The following is a 26,661-nucleotide window of genomic DNA, read 5'->3' as shown; positions in this document are numbered from 1 at the left end:
ATAAAATATATAAATGGAAATATCTATTTTGCTTAAAAATAAAAAAAGGTGAACATTTCTATTAATAAATTAAAAGTTTCAAATGTGTACTGCTCATTGGTCATCCATGATGGGCTAATTGCAGAGAAAGAATTCCCCCACGGGGATTAATAAAGGATAAATTATAATAAATTACAGGTGCTCGGTTCCTGAACCACCGGGTTAATGATTCGAATCTTCGCAATGAGTCTCTCGGCTGCTGCTGACACGAGGTTAGTCAGCGGACTAACCGTAAACACCACGGACTCAGATGATTCGGTCGAAAGTGTTGAATTAGCGGACTCGCCGAGGAAGACGCGGAATCAATTGATTCGGTTTTCTTCCAACTCCAGGTAATACAACAAACAACTAACCTAATTAGTAGCATAGCTTTTCCCCTGGGTGGTTAGAGTTAGGGGGGGCTACCACTCTGACTCAAGTGAACCGAATCACTTCGTAAGCGACTCAAAGAGTTGATAGAAAGCATCGAGTTGACCGACGCCAGCTGAACTTTGAGGGGGCGGGGCGTCAGCTGGCTGTCACTCAGCAGCCAATGGCGACGCGGTCGGATGTGACGTTGCGTCGCAAACAGAGCACGAGCCCCGGCCCTTACGCTCCTGGACGACCGGAAGGCGGCGGTCCCTTTCTTCATGACTGCGCGAGTGAGTGTCCGGCACTTTTACTTCTCCTTCGCGGCTTAACGTGTGACGCGGAAGTCTCCGGTACTTCCGGGTCACAGGACTCTCTTCTTTCGGGTTGGGGGGGGGGGGGGGAGTTCTCCGGTTCTCCGGTTCTCCGCGACACGCACTCGGGTCACGCGCGCCCACGTGACCCCCGCCGGGAGCGGTCCTCCCGCCGTGACGTCACGGCGGAAGGACCCTCTGGCTTCCAGTAAAACCGGATCCCCTGACTTTCCGCTCAGCTGACGTCACGAAACCAGTGACATCAGCGCCTGTTGTTAAATATCTATTTCCCAACAGCGAAACTGAGTCCGCGCTGTGTGTGTGTGTGTGTGTCCGAGTGAGGACAGCACACAGTATCAAACCTGTTACACACACACTAATCCAACCCATGTGATTTATTTCAGCACACACACACACACACATGCACACAACACTTCCTGGGCGCCGTAGTTAGGACCCACTGATATCTTGCCCCCCTCCCACAGGTGGTGGCGTTGTACTTCGCCAAGAGCGGCGAGCTGACAGGCCTGAAGGAGGAGGAGCTGGTTTCCGTGCCGACGCCCATCAGCGCCCAGGACCTGTGGGAACTGCTGGTCCAGCGCCACCCAAGGTGCCCGAATCCCCCCCCCCCCGCCCTGTTGCTATGGGGATGTTGATAACATGTTCAGTTTGCTCACCAATCTGATTGGACGATTGACAGCCAGGCTAAGCCCCGCCCCTCTATTGCTATCTGTCAATCGGGAGAGGAGTGACCTTTGACCCCTCAGCATCACACACGCCTTCACCCATATCAGGGGTGCTCACACTTTTTCAGCATGCGAGCTACTTATAAAATGACCTAGTCAAAATGATCTACCCACAACAAAAATGCAAAACATTCTTTATATGTACAATGTATGTTGATGTACCTTGCATAACCGTATGAGCTAATATTGCAGAACACAAAATAATTATGTACATTTTTTGTCAATATCCTAGTTCACTCTGATGACTTGCACGGAATTGAATCATTATCCGGACGGTAGTGGCTTACAGCCGGCCTTATTAGCGATGCTGTGACTCACCTGGAACGATGCTTTTTTTGTGGCTTCCGCTTTGGAAGTATGTTGTGTGAAAAGTGACTGCTGTCTGGACAACTGGGATTTTAGTTCCTTCAACTTTCTCTTTCTCAGCGCGCTTTTTTGGCGGGATGTCCTTGTCGTATTTTCCACGAACGGTCCGAAAATGCCGCTCCTCATTACCCTTCTTTGGTATTGCAATGGTAGACCGACAGATGAGGCGAACGCACATCGAAAATGTCATCGTGAAAAAAAGTCCTCCTCCAATTCCCTATGAAAGTGATAAGTTTTTGTCTTCTTACTTGGTCCAGCTCCCCCTCTCATTTTACACTCTTTCTTAAGTTGAAGAGAAAAAAAAACGAGGGCTAACATTTGAGGTAACTTTTTGCTACACTCCGGGCCGTTGTTTGTGCGGGTGCAGTGACCTCAGTGTCAGAAAAAATCAGATGTCATCTGACTGGCTGCTCTTTATATCAATCAAGTGACGGATGGGTGATAGGCTGATGTCTATAATTTTTAATGTAATGCAATCTACCAGTATTACCTTTGTGATCGACTGGTAGATCGCGATCAATGTATTGAGCATGACTTATGTCATCGAATCCAACACACACAGCATATAATGTTATTGTGTGTGTGTGTGTGTGTGTGTGTGCGTGTGCGCACATAGACTTTCCATCCTGCAGGGACAGGTGATCCTGGCTGTTCGTCAACAGTACGTCACCATCGGCGACCAGCTGGTGACCCTGGGGGACGGCGACGAGGTCGCCGTGGTACCGCCTCTGAGCGGCGGGTAGCTGCTTGTCGGGGGGGCGGGTGATTGACGGCTGTGACGTAGTCTTCCAAAATGGCGCAGGGGGAGTGGCGTGATGTCATCGAGCTGAGAAGCGGCGGCCTTGCAGTGCAGGAAGTGGTGGATGGCGTCCGCAGCCCTTCCTGCGGTGCCATTTCAGTCTTTATAGGTTAGTGGTTGTGGGGGGGGAAGCCCGGCCACGGGATTGCGGTGGGGCTTGTGACAGCAGCTCTGATATTGTTTGTATATGTGCGTAATTGCAGGTACGACACGGGAGGACGAGCTGGATGGCCAAAAGGTGGTCGGCCTGGACTATGAGGCGTATGAGCCCATGGTCCAATCAGAGTTCTCCAAATTGTGCCGGGACATCAGGGAGCGCTGGCCGTCAGTGGCACACATCTGCGTGCATCACAGGCTTGGGTGAGATGCTAACTGCTAGCTCAGCAGGGTGACACTGCTTGACTGCGATGGTATATTGAAGCCAACTGCTACAATGCCAACTACAGCCAGCGTGTTGTAGCTTCTTACATGCCATTGTTACTAACATGTCATTGTGTTTGACCACTAACTGCTAAGTGGTGCTAGCCTACATTGTTTTTAGGTTAGATGCTGACCGCTTTCTGCTAACTCTGCGGAGTTGCATGGCGGGCTTACACGCTAAACTGCAAAGGTATTTTGAAGCTCAATGCTACAATGCTTACTACAGCTGGCATGTTGGAGCTTCTTAATGTAACATGCTACTGTGGCTAGCACATCATATGGTTCGAATTGGTAAATTATGCTAGCCTATGTTATTTTGTTCAACAGCTAAGTGATTACTTTAGCTAGCTATTTCCTAGCTAACTGTTTAATATTGCGCTAGCTGTAGCTACGATAGCTAACTTTCGCTGTCCGTCCTCAGGTGGGTGAAGGTGGGCGAAGCCAGTGTTGTCATGGCGATCTCATCCCCTCACCGCAGCGACAGCCAGCAGGCCATTCAGCACTGTATCTCCCAGCTGAAGGCCAACCTCCCCATCTGGAAGAAGGTTGGGCCATGACGGCCGCAGTAGCTTCATCGTAAGCGTGTCTTTCTGTTAATAAGTATGCCGTGTCTTCTTCCACAGGAGGTGTACGACTCTCAGGAGACCAGCTGGAAAGAGAACGTCGAGTGCCGGTGGTCCACTCGCCAACTGCCTGCTGACAACGTGAATAAAGAATGAATAAATGTGATTTTTTTTTCTTACACAAGAACTGACTATTTATTTGAGGATGTTATCTTGCTTTGGGGGTCATACTTGTCATGGTCACATGATGGTCATGTGGATGAGTGTGCGTGTGAGACCATGGCTAGTCATCCATCAACGTGGCACATCAGTTATGGTATTTGTAAAATGTACGTAGGCAATGCCTTATAATGGTTTTAAGGGAGGCCGGCCCTGGCAGATCTTCCTTAGAACTTCCCAGTGTTGCGTCACGAACATCGTTGGTTCTTTAGACTGTGTAACAACACGGTGTCTGTCTTCATTTCCTCCTTCGGGACAATGAAGCAACACATACACACATTATAAAAATAGCTTTCTGCTCTGTTTTCCGCTTCGTCCTGTGGCAACTCTTATCTCTTGTGCGCTTGTTCCATCTCGCAGTAATTTTTGTAGCGGCTGAGCTATTCTGTGTACCGTACTTCTATTAAAATTGATACTTTTTTTTTTGTTTGTTTTAACAGGAAGTGAACGTTTTTCGATCATTACTAAATAGGTGCTTTATTTTGAAATTCACCGGAAATGCTTCTTTCGCTGCGCCTCAAGCTTGCTGTAGATCCCTGCTGTACACCCGGTTGGTCAGCTGACCGTCGGCCGGTCTGCTGACAGTCGACCCCCAGCTAGACGTTCATACCGTGACCGGGACACCGACGCAGGATCAGCCGAGGCTCCGTGTTCCACCCGCAGATAGGAGCAACCCCCCCCCTCCCCCGACCGGGCGAACACCGCCGGGACAGCAGTTCGGGGCGTGAGCCGCCGCCTTCGAGCCCGAAGTGGTTGCTCCCCGCCCGGGGGGGACAACCACCGCCCCGCGGGATCCTCGAGGCCGGTCGGCCGGTGGACCGAGAGCCGCCCCCCACCCCCGCCGGGCCCCCCGCCGCTCCCCGCCATGGCCCTGGTGGATGTCGCCTTACAGGGACTCGCCGTTTTCGGCTTCATCCTCTTCTTCGTCCTGTGGCTAATGCACTTCATGTCCATCATCTATGTGTAAGTAAACCGCCAAGCTAGGCTAGGCTAGGCTAGGTTAAGCTAGGCTAACGCAAAGCGACGCCGCCGTCCACCGCCCCCTTTCACCTCGGGCGGCTTATACACCCATGACGGCGTCAAACCGGTGTAAAGGAGTAACTGAATCCCCAGCGGGGGGCTTAGGGGTGGGGGTGGGGGACTACAGAACCCCCCTGGACGGGTCCCGTGTCCGACACGTTCGCGGCGATGTGTTTTTTTTCCCCTGGCAAACCCGCTCGCCGTTAGCTAGGGCTAGGCTCCGGGCGAACCCGGGATTCGACTACTTAATCCGGGCTTGACTTCTGCTCTGTGACCCCCGATGAATTTCGTTTTTTGGGGTGAAAAAAACCTGGGCACTCATTAGACGGGTCTCTATCTCTCTTTTATTAATCAATCTTGGATTGAATTTTAAGAAAAACCTTATTTGTAACAGGAAATAAATATTATTTGACACAGAGCTCTTTTGACACCCAGGCTTGCAGCACACCAGGCTTGTGGTTACAATGCCCAACTGAAAATTGTAGCACTTTGGACGTTTTCATGCAATTCTTGAGTTTCTTAAACATCTGGCAGTGCACGTTCCAGTTGCATTTAATGCCCTGCCCCTTCAGAGCAACCTGAAATCCCCCTCGCCACCCCCCTGCAGAGTTTGGATCTTGTAGCACGACTGCAACAAGTCGGGTTTTATTTACCCCGGTGCGGAATCGCGATGCGCTTCTTGAAAAATCTGCAGAAAGTAGACATCCTCGGCCAAGCAGCGCAAAGAACGCTGCCTTTTTGGATGCGGGCGGCCTTCTGCCTCAACCAAGAGAGCGGGAAGGTCAGAGATAGAAAGCAGGAGTGTGATCTCTCACGACTAATACCGGTAGCGTTAACAGCTACATGCTAATCGCTTAAATGGTACAATACTAGCCGTTGAAGAATTAGAAAAGACTTTAATTTCATTTAATTTCGCTTCAAACTCAGCGGCCCCCTTTGTTTTTCTTTATTTTATCTGTTAGTGTTTGTTTTTCAGGGTCGAAACATCAAAACCTCTCTGTTTTTTGATTTGTCAAATTTCCAGGTCATTTTTTTTTCCCCCTGCTATTTTTCAGGTAAGTTTTTTTTTTTTTATCAAATTCTTTTTCGTCAATGTTTCAGAAAAAAATAACAAATAATTTTGAATTATATGATACGGAAAATAATTTTTTTGAACTTAATTTTTGACAGTTTTATTTAAAAAAAAAAAATCAATTTTCATATCAATTATTTGCACGATATTTATAATTATTTTTCTACATGTGTGTGTGTTTGCATGTGTGCGTGATCCTCAGGATCAATCAGTGTTCAAAAATAATCCTGTCTTCTCATCTATGTTCCTCCGAATAATCAAGCGGTTCTTGGTTTTGTAATTGCAATTGAAACGCTTTGAAATTATAATTGTTTTCCGTCCAGTGATCGGACTGTGAACCCCGTGATGTGACTCATGATCCGCCTGGTCCTGGACCTCCTCCAGGCCCCGGGGTACCCTGGTGACCCACTTTCTAGACCCCTCTCATCGGGAATCCTTGAAACCCTGAGAAGTGACTCTTTGTATTTCTATATGGCCGATCCGAAGAATTATCGTAAATGCAACTGGGTTTGCGGAAATAGTTTCATTTGTCCACTGTGATGGTGTTGATTTAAAGAAACTACCGTAATCACACAATAAAACTCCGTAAATTAGCCGTATCGTTGTAAAAGCGGCGGTTCTCAAAGGATGTGAAAAAAGAAATGGCCGTAATTTATGGTTGTTGTATGTCTACACGACGTACGAGTGAGAGGGTGAATGTTGTCTCAGTCTTTCTGATTTGAGAATGAATTTATGTCGCTATGTTTAATAAGAGGGTGAATGTTGTCTCAATGAGGTGTGAATGAGAGTGAATAATTGTATGTTACTGTATTACTTTACATTACATTGCATTTGGCAGACGCTTTTATCCAAAGCGACTTACAATAGAGGACATAGAGACTGCAAATACACTTGCAAATACACGATGCACAGGAAGATGTATGATGTGTGAATGAGAGGGTGACTGGTTGTATGTTTTGTTGAATTTATTTGCATATAAAAGGAGAGGGAAAAAAAAAATCACAATAGTAAAAAAGAAAAACAACCCCCCCCCCTCCACCACATGCACATACCGTTGTGTTCAAAATAACAGCAATCCAACATGACTAATCGGATCAATCACTGTTTTTGGTATAAATCGCTTTATTACACGGCAAATAATTTACCAGTAGCGGAGTCACGATGTGGATTCTCCCGAGTGTGTAGTTGAATAATGAAGTGAAAGAGGCGTGTTCAAAGTAATAGCAGTGTGCTGTTCCATCAGTGAAGTCATTTATTATGTAAAGAAACAGGTGGCACCTTATTTAAGGACGAAGACAGCAGATGTCGTGCATGCAATTCTCTCCGAAAACCTGAGAAAGATGGGTCGTGCCAGACATTATTAAGAAGAACACCTTGCTTTAATTAAAACATTCATTGGAGAGGGGGAAAAACGTATAAAAAAAAGTGCAGAAAATGATATTCCGCTCAGCTAAAATGATCTGCATTAAAAGCTAAAGACACTCGTGTGAGGCTAATCTATCGTAAAAAAAAGCCCAACTGTTCAAAAAAAGAAAAAATACGCGCATCACGATATGGAGCTGTTTCTCTTACTGTGGTTTCGCGTCTATTTATACCAGAGATCATGGATTAATTTGCTTATATCAAAATATTTGAAGAGATATTTGAAATACCCTTGAAGTGGATGGGTGTTTTTAAAAAGAACCACTTTTTTTCTCAAAAAAAAAAAGTGGTTATACAACTAAATGTTAGTTTAGTGATTCACAGGAATGTTAAATCTTAACTTTTTTTTTCAGTTTATTGAGTTAATATTTGAGTTTGTAATGAAAAATGCAGACACTTTTTTATTTTTCTAACAGCCCAATATCTTTTAACCTTCATTTTCTGTAAAGTCATTAAAATATTGATACTTTTTCTTCATATTTTGATGTAAACTGTAATGTTATCAATGAATGGAAATATAAAATATTATAAGGATTTTGAGCTTTACTCATATTTAGTGATTCACAGGAATGTTAAATCTTAACATTTTTTTTTCAGTTTATTGAGTTAATATTTGAGTTTGTAATGAAAAATGCAGACACTTTTTTATTTTTCTAACAGCCCAATATCTTTTAACCTTCATTTTCTGTAAAGTCATTAAAATATTGATACTTTTTCTTCATATTTTGATGTAAACTGTAATGTTATCAATGAATGGAAATATAAAATATTATAAGGATTTTGACACTGCTGTTATTTTGAGCACAACTGTAAAATTAGTCAACAACATCCAAGGTAGCTGACAAATGTCCAATACAAAGAATACAAATATTTGTGCAGCTTTGGTTCTTCATCTAAGTCCGATTAGCGATTGTTCATCTCTGAAGTTATTTGGAAAAAAAAAAAAACTGATCTCGAGGTGCAGTTTTGAATGCGGAAGTTGAATTTTAAATAGATGGGGCTACTTTTAAAAGTATGTCAACAGTATTGCTGGAAACGACTTCTTTTATATTACACACTATCAGTGTGTATAAACTACAGCTACAAGAAGTCTTTGCTAAATGTGGGGTTAATTATTTTACATAGTCAATTCATCCTTCAAGCTAAATAACGCCATCTTTACCAAATAATCTATAAATCTGTAGATTTTTTTTTTTCCCATCATGCGTATTACTTCCTGCCTGATAGTTGTGGCCACCACAAAATAATGCATGCCTTTCTTTCACACCCACTGACTACGTATCCTCTTTCACTCCATCTGCAAATCTTCTCTTTGCTCTTACTCCAGGCCTCCTTTGTCCTCTTCATCTTCGCCAGATCGATCCTACAAACCACCCTATATTTTCACCTATATTTCCTTCAGGTTACCCCATCTGTACAAGATGTAGACTAACTATGTCCTCTAAGAAGTGAGCCAGTGTTTCTGCATCTTCTGGAAGAAAGGATACCGAAAGGACTCCCATCCTTGTTGAAAAGTCTACCACTACTTGTCCCTCTGTGTTCCTATTTTTGGATACCAAACCTGCCCATCACTTCACTGTTTTCTGCGCCAACATGTCCACTAAAGTCTGCACCAGTTACCACTCTCTCCCATCTGGGGATATTCTGCATTACTTTATCTGACACACTCCAGATGTTCTCCTTCTCCTCTAACTCCCATCCCACCCGTGGGATGTAGGCACTAACAACATTGAGCATCACACCTTCAGTTTCCAGCTTCGGTCTGGCGCCTCTAGAACATTCCTAACAAACTTGTCCTTCAAGATAACTCCCACTCCATTTTTTTCTCTTGTCAGTACCATGATAGTACAACTTCAAACCTGCTTCTAGCCTTACTATCTTTACACCAGGTCTCCTGGACTCGGTATCTTCACTCTCCTTCTCTGCATCACATGTACCCACTCTTTTGCTTTTCCTGTCATCGTTCCAATATTCAAACTCCCTACTGTCAGCCACAGATTCTTGCCCTTCCTCTTCTCTCTCTGCTTCTGAAAAGGCCTTCCTCTTCTCCTTCTTCCACCTAAAGTAGCCCGATTTCCGCTGGTGCCCTGTACAATATCGGCACCAACGGAGATTGTTGTGAACCTGGGCCTCCGCCGATTTGGCACAAGTTTTACGCCGCATGCCCTTCTTGGCGGAGCCCCCCTGCGTTAATCCAGGCTTGGGAGCGACTCAAAAATACACTGCCTCCCTGAGGGTCCATTATCAAATGCCTTCAACAGGTACTCCAAAGTTTAATTTCCCTGTTTTTTCCGGCCTCCGCGATACTATCAGCAGTTTGCACTCACGGGAACCAACAGGGAGTACCTTTCCCTGACACCAGACCGACAGGGATGGAGGATATTCGTGTTTTCACAGAGGCGTTTGACGGCTTCTTCCTTTTAAAATAATGAATCAGTTGGTACGGCCGCGTTTAGCATTACAATAGCAAAGCTATAACATCCAATTGAATGTGTGTATCGTTTATTTTCAGCATTTTTATGCAAGCCAAGCAGAAGTGGCGAGGTGTTCGAGTAAAGGTACATTCTAAGGCAACATCCGTCTTCGTTTTTTGGTTTTTTGACACCCTGCGTGAGAACACTACAGTATCGTTCAGTAAGATATTGGACCGGACAGTTGTAGACTAGTTTTTCCAAAGCCTTGGACAGATATTGGCCTATAATTGAAAAAGTCAGATGGGTCGTCCGCCTTCACAGTGAGGCGTCACTTTGGCCTAGCTGACCATGAAGGCCTTTTTTGAGAATCGAAGATTCCCGTTGTGGCTGATTTGCGGTTGTAGACAATATCTAGAAGCTCTGTCTCTGAGAAAGGGTGAGAGACAGGAAGGAGGGCTCTTCTTCCGGAGATGGACGGCGGTATCTGGTGTTTTTTCTGCTTGTGAGGGACCTGTGAGCACAAAGAAGTTGCTGAAGTCATCTGCTATTTCACAGGACTCAAGAATCGTTTTCCCCTCACCTTTAAATGTATCTAAAGATCTGTTGGCTGTGGGATTTTTAAGCTAATCTCTGTAAAGACCAAGTGACTGGAAAACCTTTCCAATAAACCTGTTTGTTTTATTTCCCTTAAAGTTTCATAGATAAACGTCACCGAGAGGGATCTCTTTGCCCGTTCAAGGTGCGAGAGAATCGGATAAGTTGCTGAAATCGCACACCAGGATTTTCAGATGCAGAAAAAATGGAGACACATGTAGACACGTAGTTTTAGACTGACTACATATTCAGTCAACTGTGACTTGTATCCCAGTCATCACCGCCAGCCACCCAACCTTAGGTGCCCCCTGGTGGTGAGTGTTGTCACATCAGTCCCGCTGGTCTTTCTCCACGAAGGTTGTGACCAGTCTTCTGAGACCCGGCAGCATGTAAGAGTCCCCTGCAGGGAGGTCCCAGGACATGTAAGCTGCTACCTGCAGGTTCTTGGAAGCAGGAGGGTTCTCTGAATCTCCGCGAAGCAGACGCCGTGTTGAATGCATACCTGTCACGGCGCCCTTTATGACCTTTAACCTCTGGCCCTCCTCCAGGCGACTCCACCTTCACAAGAAGAGGTCAGAGGTCAAACAGCCGTTTGTGCAGTTGGCGGGCGTTTCGCTGCTGAAGCCACTGAAGGGCGTCGACCCCAATCTGATCTCCAATCTAGAGACCTTCTTCACTCTGGATTACCCCAAGGTGAGTATAACTGCCCCCCCCAGGGTGCTAAATAAACCCCCCGTCAGAGTTGTTCTCCATAATGTCCCGACATACACCTGGACTGTCCATCAACTGCCCCCTTCTGTCACTGACCCCCCAAGGCTGTCAATCAACTCCCCCACAATGTCCCTGACTGATCCCCTCCCTTGCCCTGAACTGTCATTGACCTATGCCTTCTCAGACTGTCCAGCAACTACGCCCTAATGTCCCTGACCTACCTCCACACCGAACTGTCTCGACCCTATCCCTGCCCCGAACCATCCATCCAGAACCCCATCCGTCCCTGACCCTTCCCTGACCTACCCCTGCAATGGACCATCTCTGAATTCCCCACCCTCTCCATCTACTACCCCATCTGACCTACCCCCCGTCCTGAACTGTCTCTCGCCTACACCTCCCCACAAGACTGTCCCTCAACTACCCCCATCTAGCCCTGACCTACCCCTGCCTTGGTTTGTCTCTGACCTACACCCACCCCTGCCCCAAATCATCCTTAATCTGCACCACCACAAGACGTTCCACAAGACTGTCCCTGAGTCCTCCCCCAACCTGACTGTCTCTGACCTGAACCCCTCCAAGAGGATCCATAAACTCCCATATGCCCTTGACCTACCCCTGTCACAGGTCTACACCCCTCAGAAGTGTCCATCAATAACTCCTTTTTTTGTCAACTGCCCTCATCTACCCACTTGATTGTCCATCAATGACCCCCATCAGTCCTTGATCTACCCCTGCCCTGGACTGTCTCTTACCAACAGGCCCCCAGAGTCCATCAACTACCCCCTTCTGTTGACCCGCACCACCCTAAGACTGTCCGTCAACTACCCTCTTCCCGAGATGTCCCCAAGTTGTCCAACAAATACCCTCATGCCACCCTGAGCTGTCCTTGACCTACAACCCTCAATTACCACCTTCTGTTCCTCATCTGCCCCCTTCCTGAATTGGCCATCAACTACCTCCCGCTGTCTCGGACCTGCACTCCTTCCCTTCGGACTGTCCACTAAGTACCCCCAGATCGCCCCCTGGCCTCTCTGTGAGTGACGGATGTGTGTTTTGCAGTACGAGGTCCTGCTTTGTGTTCAAGACCAGGATGATCCTGCTGTGGACGTCTGCAAGAAGCTTCTGGGCAAATACCCCAACGTGGACGCCCGATTGTTTATTGGTGAGACCTCAACTTCCGACTTCAGCTTCAGAATATTACGATAGTCTGGGGGCCAAGGAGCACCTCCCTCAGGCAAAAGCCTGTAAGCATCTCTACTTCCTGTTTGCCAGGGGGCAAGAAAGTCGGTATCAACCCCAAGATCAACAACCTGATGCCCGGGTACGAGGGCGCCAAGTATGGCCTGGTGTGGATCTGCGACAGTGGCATCAGAGGTGGGCTCCGCTACGCCCCGCCAACAGTCCGTTGGTCTCTTTGGATCGTCACATGCTAAGTGAACCCTATGTGTTTCAGTGAAACCCGACACCCTGATGGATCTGACCAATCAGATGACGGAGAAGGTTGGACTTGTTCACGGCCTGCCGTACGTTGCAGATCGCCAGGGGTTCGCTGCCACGCTGGAGCAGGTGAAGCTAATGCTAAGTCTTCCACCATAGCATTGGGCCTGTTGCCACAGATATCATAATAGTTGGCAGTCATCTTGGTTTTATGTTTCTGTTTACGGCTATTGTTTTAAAAGGCCTCAAAAAACTAGCTTTCTCATTGCTAAGCGTTGCTTGCTAGCATTGCGATGAAGCTTCTACATCCCCAACAGCCCCTGAGGGTACGTTTCAGCGGCTAATGTTAACCTCCGTTTCAACTTTGCATAAACTCGCAACCATTACACGGCTAGCTAGCGTTCTGATGACACATGCTTCATCCATTACATCCCATGATGGTACGTGCCCGCAGCTAATGCTAACCTTTGCAGTGACGGTGAATAAAACGACTGATCTCACTGTAGGCTTTTTCATTGCTAAAAGACTAATATGATGATGGGTGCCACCTCTTGAGGATACTTTCCAGCAGCTAAGGCTAACCATTGCAGCGGCCATGAGTAAACTGCCGACTGTTACTGCTAAATGATAGCTTACTGGTTTTGAGACGATACGTGGTATCCTTGAGGGTATGTTACCGGAGCTGATGCTCATCCTTGCAGAAACCATGAATAAACTGTTTACTTTTCCATCGTTAAAAGATAGCTTGCGAGCGTTGTGGCTAAACATGCTACATCTCCAACATTCCCTCGGTACTGTCCAGCAAAAGATGGTTGCGCTGTGTCATTGCTGTTAGCTTTTCCATTGCTAAAAGACAGCTCGCTAGTGTTGGGGGGATATGGGCTACCCCTGAGGGTACTTTCGAGCAGCTAATGCTAATGCAGCTGATGCTAATGCTGATGCTAATGCGCTGTGCAGTGACTTTGAATAAACCGGCAGCTGCCATTGCTATTGGCTTGGCAAGTGTCAAGAAGACGTGCTACCCCTCCGGTTTCTTTCTGGCAGCTAAAGGTAGCCTTTGCAGTAGCGCTGAATGTTTTGGACTAATGCTAGCCGGATACTTCCAGGTGTACTTCGGGACGTCCCACCCTCGCTCCTACATCTCGGCCAACGTGACAGGCATCAAATGCGTGACGGGGATGTCGTGCCTGATGAGGAAGGACGTCCTGGACCAGGCCGGCGGCCTCGTCGCCTTCGCGCAGTACATCGCCGAGGACTACTTCATGGCAAAAGCCATCGCGGACAGGTAAGCGCGTTAGCATGTAGCCGCCGCACTCCCACCAGAGCAGTGGATCACCGTGATGCGCCCTTCCTTCCCTCTGCAGGGGATGGAAATTCTCCATGGCGACGCAGGTGGCCATGCAGAACTCCGGCTCATACTCCATCGGGCAGTTCCAGTCCCGCTTGATCAGGTGACCCACAAGTCCTCACGGGATTGGTCGAAACTTAGGCAGCTGGCACGGGAATACAGGAAGTGACAGGGAGATGAAAGTGGTGGGGCCGTGTCGTCTGAAGTTCAAAGGGACAGGAACTCAAAAAGTGTGTGTGTGTGTGTGTGTGTGTGTGTGTGTGTGTGTGTGTGTGTGTGTGTCATAGGTGGACCAAGTTGAGGATCAACATGCTCCCCGGCACCGTCCTGGAGCCCGTGTCTGAGTGCTTCCTCGCCAGCCTCATCATTGGCTGGGCCACCCACTATGTCTTCAGGTTAGCGGCCAATCAGGTGCCGACAGGGGCGGAGCTCTGCCATCGCGCCACCGTCTCAAATCGTTCTGTGTGTGTGTGTGTGTGTGTGTGTGCACGCGCAGGTGGGACATGATGGTGTTTTTTATGTGCCACTGCCTCGCCTGGTTCATATCAGACTACATCCAGCTGACAGGGGTCCAGGTAAGTGGGCTTTTGTTTTGAAGGAACACTTCCTGCTCTTTTTTGAAAGGGCGCCAGAAAGCTACATGACTTTATTTATCTGTCTGGGACCACAGACGTCCCCAAACATCGACCAATCGACCCTCAAAACAGTCGGCGGCGCACAAACAGACAAGCTAGCAGCAGCTGCGCACGGCGCTCAACGTTTACATCCTTCACCGCTGCGTTCTCCTCTTAATACGCCTTTTTTTTTTTTGCGCTTTTTGAATTAATTTGATTCTTGGGATAGTGAAGAGCACTAGTGATGGGGGAGTTCAGAGGCCTGAGAGTTGCATGGTCCATCAGGAGAAGGAAATAATGGGTTACAGATCTTGCCAAGCATTACAACACAGCTAAGTCAGCCCCGAAGGACAAAGCTAAAGGCTAAAGGCGTAGCTACGTTAGCAAAGCCGGGTGTTTTCCCCGTGTTTCCTTCAAGCTCGGGCCGTTCTGCCCACCATCCAATCATCTTTCTGGACACTCCACACTTATAATAATAATAATAATAACCTTTATTTATACTTGTAAGACCACTGAGGTCTGCCTCATTTTCAGGGTCGACAAGTTTACAAACAAAGCAGAGCACAGCACAACAATAAAATGAGATCAAAATAAAAAAACAGGAGATAAACTAAAAACAGGTGAAAATGAGATTAAATTAAAGACAGTACGGAAGCAGTGGATAAAACTCGAAACAAGTGAAAAATGAGATCAAATTAAAAAGTACAAGGGGATGGATAGAACTAAAAACGAGTACAACTGGCGGTACAAATTAAAAAAACAGTAGATAAACTAAAAACAGGTGCAAATGTGATTAAATTAAAGACAGTACGGTAGATAAAACTTGAAACAAGTAAAAATGAGATCAGATTAAAAAGTACAAGGGCAGTGGATAAAGCTAAAAACAAGTACAATTGGCAGTACATAGATTTTTTAACCCTTTTTTTTTTAACTTATTGGGACGTCCTTGGTTACCGCCAGCAAACGCCATCTCCGCCGAGCACATCTATTGGTCGCCATAAAGAAGGGAAAACCCGTGTTAATATCAAACATGCAGAATAGGATGAATGAAAGCCAGCTTGCTGTAGATAGCGTTAGCTTTAGCATTAGCAAGCGTTAGCTTTAGCATTAGCAAAGGGTTACACTGGCTTTTGATTTGCGAGCGTATTAAGTAAAATATCAGTGTTGTCGAATTCCACGCTTGCAGAGGACAGTTTGGGAACACAAATAATTAAGGTTACCTTTAATTCCCTTCCATATTTTTGTTGCACATGAACCCATAAGAAAGTTTTTTTTTTTTTTTTTAAAAAAAGCATGCTTTTGGGGGGGGGCTGGAGAACAGATCATTTCAACAGGAGAGATAAATTCAAGTCAAAAAAAAAACCCGTCGGGCAAGATACCACCATGTGTGTGTGTGTGGTGGATTCTTGAAATCGCGTGATAGGAAACCCCCGCGGATCTATTGGTTAATAAGTTACCGCCAACCAGCTAACCGCCCCCGCTGACGTCCCGACGGCAGGGTGGCCCGCTGTGCTTCTCCAAGCTGGACTTCGCCGTGGCGTGGTTTATCCGCGAGTCCATGGCGGTGCAGATCTTCCTGTCTGCGCTGTGGGACCAGACCATCAGCTGGAGGACGGGTCGCTACCGGCTGCGCTGCGGCGGCACGGCCGAGGAGATTCTGGACGTCTAGTCGCCGCGGCGACCCTGCCCATCAACAGAGACACTTTTTTTTTTTTTTTTTTTTTGTTTTCTGTTTATTTTTTAAGAGGAAGATTGAAGAGTGTGTGTGTGTCTGTGGGTGCGTGCGTGTGTGTTTTTAAAAAAAAAAAAAAACAACTATTTATGTTCATTTTGGTGCTAAAATATTATGAGGCCATCACGGGCCAATTGGAGCGCAGGAAGTGGAGAGGTAGATCAGACGTGGCCACGCCCCCTGTCCCTTTGGCCCCGCCCCCATATCTGTTAGGCCCCACCCCCTTTAGCATTTTCCCAGTTTTTGTTTTCTTCAGTGGCCTAAAGTGTCCTCTTTTATTATTAGTATTAATATTTTGCGTTTCTGTGGCGACGCCAAAAAATCAGCAAAAAAAAAAAAAAAGAACTCCTCACTCACGCATTTCAGCGCCGGGATTTTCGATTTTTATAATCACGCATCTTATTTTAGAAAAAACAACAAAAAAAAACAAACAAAAAAAAATACGTTTTAACGCTTTTACTTTGACAATCACTCGTCAGGAAGCCGAGGAGCGGAACAGGAAGTGGTGGCCTGCTTCCGCCTTTCAAAATAAAAGTTTCGCCGGACGTTTATCGCGCCGACCATCTTTTATTTTGAAATCGCCGCTTCCTGCTAGCTGTTACATTCGACTAGGTCAGAGGTCGCTGTGGGCGGAGCCTATATATAGTGGGTGGGCCAAGTTTCGGCTTATTCCCATCCTTCGAAACAAGAGATGCCGACGCGAAAAAAAACTTATTTGTTTCCTGAATCAGGAAAACCATATGGCGCGTATTCTACATCCTGTGCCACGGGCGGGTCGTTGCCGTGGCGATACTAGGGGAATGGGTGAGTCAGTGTTAATCCAGGTCTTAGTTTTCCGAGGAGAAACCAAGTGACTGAAAATGGGGTGGGGGAGGTCAGGAAATGGATTCCAAGTCAAACAGGGTCAGCCCTGTTTCCGCGGCGACAACGAAAACAAAAAAAAAAAAAAATCAGAAAAAGGCCAATCAAAGTCAGAGGATTTCCTCAGATTTGTAAATCAATTTTTTTTTATTATTATTTAAGTTCAGCTTTGATGGGAGAACTTTCAGTATTGAGTCGCAACATTTCTTCAGAATTCAAACGTGGAGAAGCTCACCTGACGTCGTTGAACACTATGTGTGTGTGAGAGAGTGGTTGCGTGTGAGAGAGAATGTGTGTGTGTGTGTGTGTGTTCACAGGGATTTTTTCTAAAAGTCGCTCTAGCGTTTAGATGTTAGATTTCGCCGTTAGCCATGCGAGCTCAGGTTTGGTTGATGACGCCGTCGCCGTGTCGGACGAGCCCCGCCGCTGTTGTCCAATAGGATCACTTCACCTGTAGGTGGTTGTCTTTTTTTTTTTTTTTTTGTTTATTTGAAACCCCATCTGCTGTTGTCTGAGCTGGTCACAGCTCGGCGTTGTGAAGGAAAAAAAAAAATCAAACAATAAAAGTTTTATCATTTGAACTCGAGAAACGCCCCCTTGGAGTTTTGTCTCCGTTGCCGCGGCGACCTGATACATGAACTTCACAGGCTAACACTGGTTAGCGGAAGTCCGAAGCGGCGGTTTTGCTAATCTCTGCATTGGCGCTAGCGTGCTAACGCTGAAAGAGACACTGCTGACAAACATGGCCGATGATTCTGTTTATTCAATGATTCATGCTACGACCTCCTGTCACACTTTCGGAATAAATAACAAGCGTTGACTTTCACATCGTCCTCATGCAGTAATAGCGACCCCGCCCACTCCCACAATGCACCACGAGAAAAAACACGATACATTCAGTAGCGTAGTAACGATCGGAAGAAAAAGAAACGACAAAAAAAGTACATTCAGGTATAAAAGAGCTTCAGGAGCGCCCCACGAAACGTCTTGTGCAACAAACAAAAGTATTTCTGCGTCTTCGAACTGGCTTGGCGGTGGATTCCGGCGGCTCCTCGCCAACCGCCTCTTAGCTGCTGTAAGCTAACCACCCCCGAAACTCGCCAGCGCTTTGTTTACAGACAGTTGAGCTGCTCGCGACGCCAGCACAACGCTAGCTCGACCGCGCTGGTTTGGAATGTCACGACGGGATCGGCGTTCCCGTTGGATCGCGCATTAGCTGTGATGTTAGCACGGCTTCCCCAGTGATTTAGCATTGTAACATGTTACGGGGCCGCTAACGCTACACAAGGTAATACATTGGCGGGCGACGCGGTACATTCCCGTGTACTCTGTGCGGTACAAGTGTTACCACGGCGTCAGGATACTCTTTAATATTAAGGCAGCTTCATGTGGGTTGGTCTGTTTCCCTAGTAACCATGGCAACACATGTGAGGCGACCTGTAGCACACTGGTTTGTAGTAGCGAAGCTTGTTTGACGCCGGCTTCGCATGCATGTCATCTCTTTGATGGTTGCCGTGACGACAGGATGCCCCGCCCCCGTCTGAGGTAAGCCCCGCCCCCTGCTTGTTTTATTTTTTTCGTAAAAAACAAACGAACAAATAAACCGGTGTGGCGGCACGTAACATGTTACAAAAACAACGGTTCCACGGAACTTGTAAACAGGAAGTGATGTCACAAAGGCACACGGACTTTGGTTTGTCTTGACTCTGCCTCCTCTGTCCAAATGTTTTTTTTTTTGGGGGGGGGGGGGGTTTACTTCTTGACTTATTTTGGGCAAAAATCCGACATTCAAATTGCGATGATTTTGAAACCACCACCCTGGGGGGGGGGGGTATAAAAATTTCCAACCTGGCGGGAAAAGGTCGGAGGCCAGGAGGCGTATGAGTAAAGTTTCACCAAAAAAAAAAAAAATTGTGAAATCGACCGATCACAGCTTGACACGCACACAGGTGGGCAGGGCCTCGTGGACTATTTTTACAGTATAAATACATTTTTTTTTTTAAAATGGGGGGGAAAAAAAGAAACAAAGAGGAAGGGGAAAGAAAGTTTCCGGGTCAGAAAAAAAGTGGGTCCGAGGCGAGAGAACCCAAAGGTCAGTAAGGCACCCAAGAAGATCCAGATCGCAGGGAAACTCCAAAAAAATAGAAAATAAAAAAAAAAAAAAACGGCGGCAGGATACAGCGTGACGTGGTTTCCCCCGACATTTAGTCCTCAGATGTCGGTTCAAAACTTCCCGTGCACCGCGGCTCTGGAATGTGCTCTGCGCCGCGTCTGTCGCCACGCCGACGGGCCCGGCAGCCGCCGCTCCATCTGAAAGTAGTCCGATTCTACGGGGGGCATCGAGCCCTCCCATTGGTCCATTCGTTCCAGCCAATCAGGAGCCCTGAAGTCCAGTTCAAAGGGCACAAAAAAAATGTCACCTTGTTGTCTAAGATCCAGGGAGGAGATGCTAACAGTTAGAGCTAGTTAGCACTGGTAACCGATGGCGATGACTCCCGGGATAAAATGTAAAGGTCGGATGTGGAGGTCAAAGGGTAAACATGGAGGTCAAGGTTTTAGAGGGCAAACCTGAAGGTCAGGTTTTAGCCCTTGGGGTCAGAGGTCCGAGTCCAAGGAGACGCAGTTCAGAAGGTGAAGCTGGTGGTTCGTGGTCAGAGGGTCGACCTGGAGAAGGAGACCCGGAGGTGCTGGTTCCGGTCCAGCTGGTGGTCGTGCAGCACGACCAGAGCGGCGATGGCCTCCTCCACCGACGCCAGCTGCATCAGCGCCATCTTCCTGTCCTTCCTATGACATCATCCATCACATGACCCAGGGTTACTTTCACTTTACGATGACGTGATGCAAGCTAACGCTAACGGAGCATCACGAGACTGGAGGCGGTGTTAAGGAAAACAGGAAGTAATCGGCTTCTTGCTTCCTGCCTTTCTATTGGTCGCATGGCCCGTGAAGCCTTGGACTGTTCACATGAGCTACTCTTGCTAAAGTTAGCCGCCAACACAAGAGACAATGGTGATGGAGGAGGTCAAAGGTCACACACGACTGGGAGAATGATATGATTGGAAATAGGAAGTGATCAGCTAATTTCTCTGATATCGTCAATCACATGACCCTGTGACCGACGAGGACTAAGTCACAAGGACTTTTTCGTGTTAGCAGCTAACGCTAGCTGCTAACTCCAGTGGCGGCGACTCTTCCCCAAGAGTGACACACGCTTCTGGAAGAGTGATGTCACTTCCTGTCATTGGAAACACAGGAAGCGTTAGCTATTGCCAAGTGGCATTAGCAGCTAACATTTAAGCAGACGATAGCTAGGTTTTTTTAGCCACCAGACACATCTGGAGAAGTGATGTCATTGGAGACAGGAATCGATCTGCTACGTACTTCCAGTGACATCAATCTAGTGAAACCTTTGACGTTCACATGGATATTGTAAAAATTAGGTGAGCTAACGCTAGCTGCTTACATAACAGGAAACGATGGTGATGACTTTTCCCCCAATCATAGAGGTGAAAGGTCACACAACCATTCCAAAACAGGAAGTGACTAGCTACTTGATGGCTAATTTAAAGGCTTTTATTACAATGCAGCGTTGGCTCACGCTAGCGCCAACGCTAGCAGTTAACATCAGAGGAGACGATGTGTGACCAATCAGAGGTCAAAGGTCACATCTGTAGAGCGACGCCATCGGAAACAGGAAGTGACCGGCTACTTACTGGAAGAACTTAAAGGCTTTTATTGTGAAGCCAGCGGAGGTGAAAACTTCCTTCAGCTGGTCCTCGGAGACCGTCGGGCTGCCGAGAGACGAGATTGGTCAGATCCCCGCGCCGTGACGACGGAGATGTGACAGACGGCGCCCCCGGTTGCCACTCACGGAATGTTGGAGAGGTGAAGCGTCGCCGACGGCGGGAATATATTGTTGAAGTTCTTGGAGCCGGGCTTCTTGAAGCGGTGGAGGGCCGAGCCTGAGAAGTCCCGCGTCAGCGCCTGCTCCTCCAGCCCTGCCCCTCCGCGGGGCAGCTGCACGACCGGGTGCTTGGACGGCGTCACCCGCATCACGTTGCCGTGGAGACGCTGGCCGTTCAGGTGACTCATGGCTGCGTGGGGGGGAGGGGGAGGGCAAAACAGGAAGTTACATTCCTGTCACCTAACAACTTTTATTTTAAACCAGGTCATGGGCTTTCCCAATATACAGCAGAAGCTTTTATTTTGAAACAAACAGGAAGTTAGTCCCTTATGCGAAGCGCACGCTTTTATTAAGAATCAAACAGGAAGTGGGCTTTCTTGATTTGCAGGACAAGATTTTATTTTGTTGCAAACAGGAAGTGACTTCTATGATGTGTAACAAGAGCTGTTATTTTAAAGCAAAAAGGAATTTAATTTGAAATTGAAACAAACCTTTATTCTGAGGCCAAACAGGAAGTGAGTTTGCTGAAACAAGCTTTTATTTTGAAGCAAACAGGAAGTGAGTCTCACCGAGCTGCGCCTGGGAGGCATCACTCATCTGCACCAGAGCGTTCTGCTTCTTGTTGAAGAGGATCTTCACACGCTGCACGTCCCCGTACACACCTGCACACACACACACACACACACTTAACCTGCTGCACAACCCTGTAGACACCTGCATACACACACATACACACTCGCATAACTACATATCCCCAGACACACCTGTGTGCACACACTAGCTTAGCTTATTGAATGTACCTGTACACACACACACACGCATGTATGCACACACACTGCCGCCTATCCCCATACACACCTGCACATGCACACAAAAACACACTTAACCTGCTGCACATCCCCGTACACATACATGCATGCGTGCACAGTAAGACTTCTGCACATCTCCATGCACACCTGCGCGCACACACACACACACACACACACATGCACAACACACAAGCCTGCGATTGGTCAAAAAGCATCCCGAAACGTTTGATTGGACGGCGTGTTCCTCACCAAAGAGTATGAAGAGGCAGTGCGGTGTCACACTCTGTGGGCACAAACAGAAACAGTTACTTCGGCATCCGCGATCCAATTGGCCGGCGGCGAACACATGACCCCTGACCTCCGGGTTGAGGTTGGACACCAGCAGCACGGCATGGACGGCAGGCGGGGCCATCTGCAGTGAGACGCGCGGCGGGGACACCAGGGAGGCGGGGACAGCCGCCATCGACACACCTGCGGGAGCAGGGACACGGTCAACCCCCACTTCCTGTGTGGACAGGAAGTAGCGCGCTGACTGAGAACAGGCCGGAAGAAGCGGCGGTGGAGACGTCTCACCCGTGTGCTGGTGGAAGGGCGGTGGGAACACGGATGCGTAGGGTGGGAGCGTCACACCTGACACACACACACACACACACATTCGCATATACGTCAATTAGCACAATGCTAACAAGCTCAAATGTAGCACCATTTTTTTTTTCTGTTTTTTTTTTTTTCTTTTTTTCTCTCGCCCACCCGTCCGCCGTCTCACCGAAGGCGGCATGTGGCTCCATCTCTCCGCTCGGCAGGTCGTCGCGGGTGAAGTCGCGGCTCTTGTCGTTGTTGTATTTGACGTTGAGCGCGCTCAGTTTGGACTCCTGGATCCGCAGCGAGCAGCAACCGTTGTAGATGTTCTGGCCATCCAGAGCCTGAAACATATACACACACACACACACACAAACACACATTGCTGGAGGCCAATACGTGTATGCATGTGTGTGTGTGTGTGTGTCCACCACTCACCGCCCGTGCGTGCTGAGCGTGCACAGTGTGGCTGAACTGCAGCAGAGCTTGGAACTGGTTGTTCCTGGTGAAGGTGACGATCTTCAGGACCGCGCCAAACTTACTGAAGATCTGGAATTCCAGCAATAATAATAATAATATGGATTAAAAAATGAATAATAATAATAATAAAATAACTAATAACATGAGTAATATTATTAGTACCACTTCTACTGATCATAATAATATTGGTCACCATTATAAAAGCAATATTTAAATACAATTTAGTTATATTAATTCTGATAAAAATAGTAATAATACTAACAACAGCGATAACAATAATAACAAACAAGTATTATTAATAGCACCCGTATCAATATAACAATAATAAAAATTTCATTACAATATCAATATGAATAATAGTAATGATAATTATAACAATGTTAATATTGACAAAATTAAGACTGATAAAAATAATAATAATATAATGATAACACCAGCACACACCTACACACACACAATTAGCCCACTGCATGTCCCCATACATACCTGCGCACACACACACACACACATACACACACTTACCCCGTTTCACATCCATATACACACCTGCAAACACACACTTAGCCCAGTACACATCCCTGTGCACACCTGAACACAGACACGCACACACACATGCATACTCAGCCCACTATACATCCCTATACACACCTGAACACAAACCCGTATACACACATACACATATTTAGTCCTCTGCACAACTCCATACACACCTGGGCACCCACACCTGCGCCCACACTCACACACACACATGTTTAGTCACAATAATAAAAACATACTAATACTACTATTGATCATAATTGATAATAATAAAAAAGGTATTTTAAGACTACTACAACAGTACTCCTACTCATAACATGTACCATTGTTATTATTAGTGGTACTAGCAGTAGTATTGATAATAATAATAACAATAATACTAATAATGACGTTTCTACCTGCTGCAGGACCTCCAGAGTCACGGGGTAGAACAAGTTCTCCACGATGATCCTCAGGACGGGACTCTGTCCAGGAGGGAAGCCCCGCCCCTCTCCGCCGGACGCCATGTTCCCAGGATGCAGTGCGGAGGCGCTGACAGCCTGCAAGCGGCACAAACACGTGCACAAAATTAATAACAGCTCTTTATCTATCACTCTGATTGGCTGCAGGGGGCGGGGCCCGGGACATCTGCAGCTCGCCTGATTGGTCAGTTGGTCAGTCTTCAACTCGCGGTGGTTGGAGAACTGCACGAAGACCGGCTGGCTCCTGACCGTGGGCGTGGCCGATGTGTAGTAGTTCACCATGGTGACAGCTGCCTCCTCGGACGCCATCTCCACAAACGCCTGGAAGACACAGGGAGGTCAGAGGTCACGACCGCCGGCCGCCTGACCATTGACCCAGAGGGTTGTTATTTTACGCTATATAGGAAAAAAAATATCAGCTCGAAACAGGAAGAGGTTTTTCGGTCGGTCAAAACATGCCGCATGCAAGAACTTAAGAACACATTTCAGTCGGCAGGTAGCATTTAGCTACTAGCAGGAAAGTGTGTAGCACTTATCTCGGCAAATGGCGGTTAGCAAGTGAGAGGGCTAATAGCTTTTAAGAGATAAAATAAATGTATTGCTTAGCGCATAGCAGCTACTAGGACATTTTATGGACATAAATGCTAACAGGTACCAGCTCACTTGCTCCATGTAACATTTTATCAGATAGGAGAAGGGTTTAGCATTTCATAAAACAACAAAATGTGGTAGTTAGGTACAAGCACCTGGAGAACTTTCATGTACATGATTGCTAATGGGAACCAGGTAGCATGCTGCTTGTGATCGGTTATAAGCATTGGATAGAAGAGGCCTTTTAGCATTTAATTAACCAACGGAACGTGGTACTGAGCATGTGTCCGCAACTAGGAAGTTTTATGTACATGACTGCTAATGTAAACCAGTTAGCATGCTGCATTTAACATGTTATCACCATCAGATATGAGAAGCCTATTAGCTTTTAGGAGACAAATTTGGTACTTCGCATGTAGTAGCTACTATTACGGTTTATGTACATGATTGCTAATGAAAACCAGCTAGCATGATCCCTGTAGCAAGTTATAGGCATCAAAAGGAGAAGGCTATTGGAATTTAATAGACAAACAGAATGAGGTTATTAGCATGTAGCAGCCACCAGGAAGTGTTTAGTGTGTAGCATCAGCAGCTGCTTACCATTAGTAGCTAACAAAAGCTCCTGTCTTGTAGCAACTAACCAGTACTTACCTGGTTTTTAGCCTTTAGTGTGATCAGCTTGCTAACTCCGCCAAAGGGAAGTGCGAGGGCGAGCACTTCCTGTTCGGACGTGTCGGCGGGGAGCTGACGCAGATGAAGGACTCTAGATGGTACGCACTGAGCACGCTCAGAGACACACAACCCACCGGCGCCATCCACTGTGAAAAAAAAAAAAAAGTCAATCGCCTATGACGCGGGATGCTCCTGTTGTCATGGCGACAGAGCTGATGCGGGAAGCTCACCTGGAGACAAGTGGGCGGAGCTCATGGTCACACAGGTGAGACTGGAGGTGAGGCCTGGTTCCTGCAGAGAAGGTCAAGGTCACGAGACACTCACGGTCATGCATAATTGATTATTTATTGATTAGAGACTAATCTGTTCAATAATCTGAGAAAAAATTGATTTGAAAATGTAAAAAAAAACAAAAACATCCAGAATGATAATCTTGATGAAACCGATAGCTCGATCTGCAAACCGATCGATTGGGGATTTACTAGCGACTCCTATAATCGATTCACCGTCAAGTCTCGTTTTATCTCGCGAGTCTACAGATCGCTAATTCATCGATATAGACGGACGAGGCGCGCGCCAGGATCCCGATCGATAGGTTACCACGATTGTGATCGATCGATTGTGATCGATTGTGATCGATCGGGGGGGGCAGGGAGGGCTCGCGCAAGAAAACAAAATCAAAGTTAGCAGCGACGTCTGCGCGCGACTCTCGCGAGACTTCCGAGCGACTCCGAAGGCGTCCTCGCGACACAAAAACAAACCGGGGAAAACACGGAAGCTAGCGACGGGTGCGCGAGGGGAGGGGGTCACGCGTGAACGTGGGAGGAGTAAACAAGTAAACAACACAACAAAAACACGAGTGGGTGGGGGGAGGGGTGCGCAGGTGCGGCTCAGTCACCACGGAAACGCAGGAGAGAAATGGCGGCGGGTATGGAGAGGGTTCTCCGTGGGTTCTCCGTGGGTTCTACCCACCCACCCCACTCCTCCACGCGCGCTCACCCGTCCATGGTCCACGAGCCTTTTTTATTTGGAGTGGGGGGGGGCGGTGGAGATGAAAGGGCGAGGAAGAGTGCGCGCGCGAGCCTCCCGCCCCGCAGCCAGGCAGCCACCGCGTACGGGCCGCGACGTCACTTCCTGTTTTTTTTTTGTTTTTTTTTTTCCGGAGGGAGGTAGGGGAAGTTACGTCACAACATGGCGGCTCACGGCTGTTTCTGAACAACAACAACCGGGTAGAATCCAAAAACCCGAAAAATATACAGTTTGATGTCTGAGATTTCTTGTGAACCACCAAGTTAATTATATGTTATATTCCCCTTGCAAGTTTTTTTTGTTTGTTTATTTCAATTTATTTATTATTTTATTTATCTATCTATTTATTTAATTATTGTCCTTTACTTTCTTTTTTGTCTAGCAATAAACATTTCTCATAAACCTTTAACACTCTTAACTTCTGATTACATACAGAACGAATGTCCTTATGTCCTTTGATCCCTCATCCCCAGTTGTTTCATCCGATTCAACTTTGCCATGTTAGTTGTACAGATGTATATTTGTTTATACTGTTTATGTTCAGTAAAAAAAAAAAA

At 47.0% G+C, this 26,661-nt stretch overlaps 4 protein-coding genes across 13 annotated transcripts; 3 read left to right on the top strand and 1 right to left on the bottom strand.

The window, feature by feature from the left end:
• The first annotated feature begins 572 nt into the window (after window positions 1-572).
• Window positions 573-2,569, top strand: mocs2 (molybdenum cofactor synthesis 2). The gene is made up of 3 exons (XM_086152906.1): window positions 573-680; window positions 1,187-1,311; window positions 2,430-2,569. Exons 1-3 carry the CDS (start codon window positions 669-671, stop codon window positions 2,554-2,556), a joined length of 264 nt encoding a protein of 87 aa, XP_086009032.1. The 5' UTR covers window positions 573-668; the 3' UTR covers window positions 2,557-2,569.
• Window positions 2,570-2,573: 4 nt separating this feature from the next.
• Window positions 2,574-4,251, top strand: LOC147231483 (molybdopterin synthase catalytic subunit). The gene is made up of 4 exons (XM_086152904.1): window positions 2,574-2,721; window positions 2,816-2,972; window positions 3,454-3,577; window positions 3,656-4,251. The coding sequence occupies exons 1-4, from the start codon at window positions 2,607-2,609 to the stop codon at window positions 3,749-3,751; spliced, it is 492 nt and encodes a 163-aa protein (XP_086009030.1). The 5' UTR covers window positions 2,574-2,606; the 3' UTR covers window positions 3,752-4,251.
• Window positions 4,252-4,363: 112 nt separating this feature from the next.
• On the top strand, window positions 4,364-16,526 carry ugcg (UDP-glucose ceramide glucosyltransferase). Its single transcript, XM_086152903.1, has 10 exons — window positions 4,364-4,777; window positions 10,885-11,029; window positions 12,110-12,212; window positions 12,323-12,424; window positions 12,504-12,616; window positions 13,594-13,772; window positions 13,852-13,938; window positions 14,123-14,230; window positions 14,332-14,410; window positions 15,948-16,526. The coding sequence occupies exons 1-10, from the start codon at window positions 4,680-4,682 to the stop codon at window positions 16,116-16,118; spliced, it is 1,185 nt and encodes a 394-aa protein (XP_086009029.1). The 5' UTR covers window positions 4,364-4,679; the 3' UTR covers window positions 16,119-16,526.
• A 1,262-nt stretch (window positions 16,527-17,788) lies between these two features.
• LOC147231481 (polypyrimidine tract-binding protein 3-like) lies at window positions 17,789-26,202 on the bottom strand. Of its 10 annotated transcripts, none has more exons than XM_086152894.1 (13): window positions 26,075-26,202; window positions 25,306-25,366; window positions 25,055-25,221; window positions 23,750-24,133; window positions 22,773-22,883; window positions 22,522-22,678; window positions 22,329-22,385; window positions 22,114-22,226; window positions 22,005-22,038; window positions 21,516-21,608; window positions 20,914-21,136; window positions 20,756-20,833; window positions 17,789-19,826 (listed from the first exon to the last, which is right to left on the bottom strand). In XM_086152894.1, the coding sequence occupies exons 2-13, from the start codon at window positions 25,328-25,330 to the stop codon at window positions 19,694-19,696; spliced, it is 1,575 nt and encodes a 524-aa protein (XP_086009020.1). In that variant the 5' UTR covers window positions 25,331-25,366; window positions 26,075-26,202; the 3' UTR covers window positions 17,789-19,693. The 10 variants fall into 10 exon arrangements, with proteins under 10 accessions (XP_086009020.1, XP_086009027.1, XP_086009024.1 ...); XM_086152901.1 differs by lacking the exon at window positions 26,075-26,202 and having other exon boundaries at window positions 23,750-23,890; window positions 23,990-24,175; window positions 25,306-25,491; XM_086152898.1 differs by lacking the exon at window positions 26,075-26,202 and having other exon boundaries at window positions 23,750-23,890; window positions 23,990-24,133; window positions 25,306-25,491.
• Between the last annotated feature and the right edge of the window lie 459 nt (window positions 26,203-26,661).

This window comes from Fistularia commersonii, chromosome 9 (genome assembly GCF_037954325.1).
Source record: "Fistularia commersonii isolate RoL2024-O1a breed Wild chromosome 9, RoL_Fcom_v1.0, whole genome shotgun sequence".
NCBI classification, from domain to species: domain Eukaryota; kingdom Metazoa; phylum Chordata; class Actinopteri; order Syngnathiformes; family Fistulariidae; genus Fistularia; species Fistularia commersonii.
The sequence above is the reverse complement of the archived record's forward strand: the minus strand, read 5'-3'. Positions and strand labels throughout refer to the sequence as shown.

Bases quoted from the DNA above. Each gene is read 5' to 3' on its own strand.
- LOC147231483 (XM_086152904.1), top strand. From the start codon at position 2,607: ATGGCGCAGGGGGAGTGGCGTGATGTCATCGAGCTGAGAAGCGGCGGC. The intron at 2,722-2,815 runs GTTAGTGGTTGT...GCGTAATTGCAG, and splicing joins TGCCATTTCAGTCTTTATAG to GTACGACACGGGAGGACGAG. The intron at 3,578-3,655 runs GTTGGGCCATGA...CTTCTTCCACAG, and splicing joins ACCTCCCCATCTGGAAGAAG to GAGGTGTACGACTCTCAGGA.
- mocs2 (XM_086152906.1), top strand. The intron at 1,312-2,429 runs GTGCCCGAATCC...GTGCGCACATAG, and splicing joins CTGGTCCAGCGCCACCCAAG to ACTTTCCATCCTGCAGGGAC.
- LOC147231481 (XM_086152891.1), bottom strand. From the start codon at position 25,330: ATGAGCTCCGCCCACTTGTCTCCAG. The intron at 22,884-23,749 runs GTAGAAACGTCA...CTGGAATTCCAG, and splicing joins CTCTGGAGGTCCTGCAGCAG to ATCTTCAGTAAGTTTGGCGC. The intron at 21,137-21,515 runs GTGAGACTCACT...CCCCCCACGCAG, and splicing joins TGCCTCCCAGGCGCAGCTCG to CCATGAGTCACCTGAACGGC.
- ugcg (XM_086152903.1), top strand. From the start codon at position 4,680: ATGGCCCTGGTGGATGTCGCCTTACAGGGACTCGCCGTTTTCGGCTTC. The intron at 13,773-13,851 runs GTAAGCGCGTTA...TTCCCTCTGCAG, and splicing joins GCAAAAGCCATCGCGGACAG to GGGATGGAAATTCTCCATGG. The intron at 13,939-14,122 runs GTGACCCACAAG...TGTGTGTCATAG, and splicing joins TTCCAGTCCCGCTTGATCAG to GTGGACCAAGTTGAGGATCA.